We start from the raw sequence: 5,302 nt of genomic DNA, 5'->3' as shown, positions 1-5,302 counted from the left end.
AAATGTGTATTGTACATAAGCCTGTYTAAGTTGTTAAAGTAAAATTAAGGAGGAAAACAATTGTCATCTGCASCAAAAAATAAATATTTACCTGCCTTCTTTTACAAAAAAAAAAAAAGGGAAGAAAAAAACTTACAACGCTTGTCCGATGACACTGCATACAAAAAATAAYGACATGGCCGTCCGTGCAAATATTGTTGATTGTTTACATAGACAAGTTTCAATTAATTTTGTCATTTTAATATAGGAATGAATGACATACTCTTAAAGTTAGGCACGTAGTAATTATTAGTATTATATGTTGCAACTATAAGACACAGGCTATGACTGATGTTGCCTTTGTCCAAAAAGCTTTACTTTTTAAGTGCAACACTTAAAACGGGCTCCTCTCTCACCCTGTGTATTTGCTGCAGTAAAAAAAAAAGTTTCTCAATACAAACCCATGACATGAGGTATGTTTTTTTTTATATATATATTAAATATATTAAAAGTACAACAACAATAGTAACTTTTACGTTTCTCCCCACATTGAAATAAATACATTAAAATAAATAAATTTCACGTTTCAATAAACAAGGAAAGGTACACATTTTTGGTCACATTGGGTTTCCATACATTGAAGGACGAGTGTTTGGCTCCCCCAGATGGCTGTGAAGTCTCAGAACAGAAAAATGTTCCAGGTGTGAGCTGCTGCCAGACGTTTTTTGGTAGCTCAGATGGGGAAGGTCATTGTTTTGATAAACATCACATATCCGGTATGAATGTTGGTTTGCGGGTTTCGGTTTTCTCGTRTAGACGAGCGCGCGAGGTAGCGACAAGGATTTCTTAATTTAATAAAAGCGTCGCAGATTGTAGCAGCAAAACGAAAAGCTCGTTGTGTTTTTCCACATCAAGGAGGAGGAGGAACCAGTCATCTCTGCGTCGACAAAGAGGAAAAAAAAACATCTTCAGATCTTGAGCTCACAGGAGAACTTTGCTTTTGAGCCTCTGAAAATCAGAGGTGTTGTAAACCGGTTCGTTTTCATTTTGATCTCGCTCTTCTTCTTCTTCTTCGCACAGGAAGTTTACAAAGTTAGCTAACCTCTCGCAAGCCACGCTGCACTGTYGTATTTATAACTCGTCTCAGAGAGGCTGTATGAGGTTCGCTCAGGGTGTTGCCTGTCTGCACCAACAGAACCGAACCGAACCGAACCACCCATCGCTGCTGCTGCTTTTTGCGTCCTGACGCTTTTTAGGACGAGACGAACGCAGCTGCTTCTCCTGGGAAATAACACCAATGTGTTGAACCAGACCCACAATGGGATCTCTGAAGGCTCTCCAGGAGTGGTGTCGGACCCAGTGCGAGGACTATGTGGACATCCGGGACATGTCCTCGTCCTTTCGGGACGGCTTGGCTTTTTGTGCCATCATTCATCGTTACAGACCAGATTTAATGTGAGTAGTTAAATGATCCGTCTCCTACATGACATGAGATAACGGGTTATTTTATTACAGTTTTGTGCCTTAAAAAAGAAGAAAAAACTGGTGTCACGTTTTGTTTTTACATTCAGTCACAAATGCAATTCTTAAAATTAATCTGTGCTAAAGATTATTCTAATGGGCATTTTAGAAGAGCAGGTAAATTATTTTACTTTAAAGTGCCTGTGACATGCCTATCCTTCAAATAGTCCTGATGCATCTCAGTAATCCAGGTAAAAAATCAAAAAGAAAATAATTGTACAACAATACAATTTTTTTCTTTTTTATCCTTCAAATACAAAAAGTCAAAGAAAGCATCTTTATACTTAAGAAAATTGACATAGTACACATGATTTTACCCATTTTTTCACATAACTGGCCTATTTTCTTTTGAATTTGGCTCAGCCGGAGTGAAACAGGAAGTGACATCAAAGGGGAACTCATTAAAAAATAAACTGGCTGGTCTCAGTTTATTAAAACAAAATTATTTAAACTTTAACTCTTCATCTCTCTTTGATAGCGACTAAAATTAATCTAAAGAAACATCAGATTCTTCTCTACAGTGTGTTGTTAGCTGTTGTAACAACGCTCTGTTTACATGCAGTCATTCCCCTTTGACATCACTTCCTGTTTCTTCACATGCAAATATCTCAACAAGCATTCATCTGAGCGACATGAAATTTGTTTTGCAACATGTTACCAGTGTTAWCTTTCCAAAAATGCATTCATGTTTATTACAAAAAATTGATGTCACRGACACTTTAAAAAAAGTTAAATGCTGAGATGACACACTCAGAGTGTGAGTTGTGAATGACTCTCAGCTACTACCACACCTATTTTAGCACTATACAGTCTTCTTTCCTAAAAGGRTTTTATTAGTTCATGAGACATTAAAACAAAAACAATTGACTCCAAATAGTAAAACTCAGAATATGTGTTRAGTCTCACTACCACATCAAATTCAAGGTTTTTACTTGTAAATTCACAAACAGATACATGAACACACATTCACCTTTTTGACAGCAGAGACTAAAAATAGTATGATCGATTTAGATGTATGTGTATTTTGTAATCACTAAATCAGAGGTCAAAATAAGGCCGATATTTCAAACCTACACACGATACCACAAAACACAATACTTTCTGTCTGTGGTTTAATTACAAAGTGAGGCGACGGTGYCATGTCATTGTTTTAGTGGAGATCATAACAAGCACAGAGGAGTGATTTTATAGCCAGAACATCTGGTGGAAAGGTTTTAATGTTTGCATGAAAATGTCATCTTGATATGTTTCAACACGCGCCATTATATATTTGTATAATAGTAAAATCACTTAGGCTGAAATAAGGCAGTGCAGAAAACTATTTAAGCATTAAAATGTAAAGTTTTCTGCAAAATGGTTACAGAAAATGTAAATTTAATGTAATTCCACGTTTTTTTTTTCTTTGTACAGTGACAGCAAACATCCATAGAAACTCTGACCTTTTCTGGATATGTATTTGTGTAAAAGTGCTGTCTCTGGAGCATAACGCAGCTTCTGTTTGTGGAGGATGCTGCTGACAGCTTCAAGATTTCCTGCACAAGCCAGTCAAAAGTGCTCATTGTTGTAGGTGGATTGTGCTGGAAATAATGTCCTTCCTGTGTCCTGGGTGGCAAAGAGAAAACATCTGGTGGGGTGATTGTAGACCGTAGGCATCTTTCTTCCCCTATTAACTCCCCGGCGAGCCAACTGGACCGAGCTCGGCTCAGCTGGTCACCGACGAGGCTTAAAGCACAAGAATGAAACAGTTTTAAGAGCTTTGCTTTGTCGTCTCYTTGTTTAACTTTCTCTTGGGCTGCAGACAATCAGACCAACTTGCTCTGATCCGGACTGACAGTCCATCGGAGTAATCTGGGCCCGAGACCTTGGCCTGTCAGACTGGATTTAGGCCCTACGGATCCAGGCCGTTGTGAAGCTGTCCGGCATGCTGCAGCCAGCAAGTTTTAGGATAATAATATATAAAGAGTCAGTGATGCAAAGGAGAAACGTTAGCACAGCACATAGCTTCATCACGGCTCCTTTAGCCAAAARCAACCGTCGGATTAAGAAGTGATGTTTGCAACGAAATCACTTGACCCTCAGTTTTCAGTTTGCCTAGCAGAGGCTCTGGTTCGGTCAGGTTATTATTYTTTTTTTGATCTTGCGGGTTTTAAAGGCGGTAACGCACTCAGAGAGATGGCACCACTCTTTCCCAAAATAAATCAGGATTGAGACCYAGTCGTGGAGGATTAGGGCTGTAATTTTGACCTCGCGCTTCGTCTGCTCTGTCTCGTGACCGTTGAGAACATGAGAACATCAGTGTAGAAGTGTGAAGCAGTCTTTCGTCTGGGAGTGACAGACAGGTTAAAGTTAGGGGCTTTTTATAACCTTTCTTCACATTTCTTCTAATATTTCGTAGATTACTCTGATGTTGGAGTTGTTATCGGTAGCTGCTGTTGGCATGATTCAGACTCTTATCAGAGACGATCTAGGTTTGAATCGCTGCAATTCCAGGTGTGTTGGACTGACACAGTCCTGATATTGGACCGGCTGCATGTTCGTGTCCATGGGAACTAGATTAGAGAGAACAGAGGTCACTTTGTGCGGCTCCAACACGGAGCTCATTCAGAGGATTTTGCCTCCTTGAAAAACCCACATGGTTTCCACAAGCACTCATCAAGGTCGCAGTGGGTTTTTCCTTCTTCTTAACATAGTTTTGTTCACACATTAAATGCACAGAAACATAATTATCCCAGACGTTTTCCAGTTTTACAGCAGGAAGTGTGCCGGCAGGAGGCTGATTTTAGTTCCTCGCTTCGAGCATTTCAGAGCCGAGCCTTGTAATTATCAGCACAACTCTTAATATGATGCTTGTTTCCTTTTGCTGGGGAAGGTTTTGCACCTCAAACATAATTTATATACAGTTTAGATTTAGAAATTGTCCTCTGTGGTATGCAGGAAACTGCTGATCGTCTGGCCTTAAATAGCGCTGATGTTTCTTGCCATAACTCCAGTTACGTCAGCGAGCTCAAAGCAGCTCTGTCCTGCACCAGCGTGGCTTTTATCACTTTTTTTACAGTCTTCTGTAAAACCCAAACTGCCTACCTGCACATTCTTCCTTTTAATCCCAGGTTGTGTGTTTGTCATTTCAGAAACTTTGACTCACTGTCTAAAGAAAACGTCTACGAGAACAATCGACTGGTGAGTCCCGTTACAAACTCACGGTGATGTCATGTTTGTTGGAACTTCCTCTTGGATAATAAGCAAAATATGAGCTCATTTAAGGGATTTCTCATAGGTGCGTCTGGTTTTGGCCATGAAAACGATTACGCTTTATGAGCGCATGCAGTCAGATTTGGGTGAGACTTTGATGTGTTTAACGGCCTGTTTTTGAAGCAAACACTTTTTAATCCTGGTGAGGGCACAGGGCGGGGGTGGGGGGATTCTTGACACAAGCCTGGGAATAAATCACGAAGAGAGGATTTAATTTAGAAATGCATAAATGTGCACATTTATAAGTCGGTGTGGATTAAGCGGGGCGTGGAATCCACTTTTACGACACAAATTTTTATGTTGGAATGAAGGGACTCAAAGAACCAGAAAAATAGACACTATTATTCTGTTTGCAAATTCCTCCTAGTCTAATCTCTTGTACCAAACTTATGTTATATAATTAACTAGGGATGTCCCGATACCACTTTTTCACTTCCGATACGATACCGATATTGCAACTTTGAGAATTGTCCGATACCGATATTGATTCATAACCAAAACAGTACAAGTCACACACTTTTACCTATTTTGTAGTGTAAAATCTTAGAAAAGT

General features: G+C 39.5%; 1 protein-coding gene across 3 annotated transcripts in view; it reads left to right on the top strand.

The window, feature by feature from the left end:
- Positions 1-526: 526 nt before the first annotated feature.
- Positions 527-5,302, top strand: part of micall1a (MICAL-like 1a) — a 13,326-nt gene continuing 8,550 nt past the window's right edge. For 2 of the 3 annotated variants that reach the window (XM_014032645.1, XM_014032643.1), the window contains exons 1-2: positions 528-1,434; positions 4,629-4,677. In XM_014032645.1, coding sequence (XP_013888099.1) covers positions 1,298-1,434; positions 4,629-4,677 — 186 coding nt within the window. In that variant the 5' untranslated portion in view covers positions 528-1,297. Of the gene's footprint in view, positions 1,435-4,628; positions 4,678-5,302 lie in introns of all 3 variants that reach the window. The other variant, XM_014032644.1, reaches the window with a different exon arrangement.

The sequence above is a fragment of the Austrofundulus limnaeus genome, unplaced genomic scaffold (genome assembly GCF_001266775.1).
Source record: "Austrofundulus limnaeus strain Quisiro unplaced genomic scaffold, Austrofundulus_limnaeus-1.0 Scaffold1504, whole genome shotgun sequence".
Lineage (NCBI taxonomy): Eukaryota > Metazoa > Chordata > Actinopteri > Cyprinodontiformes > Rivulidae > Austrofundulus > Austrofundulus limnaeus.
The sequence above is the reverse complement of the archived record's forward strand: the minus strand, read 5'-3'. Positions and strand labels throughout refer to the sequence as shown.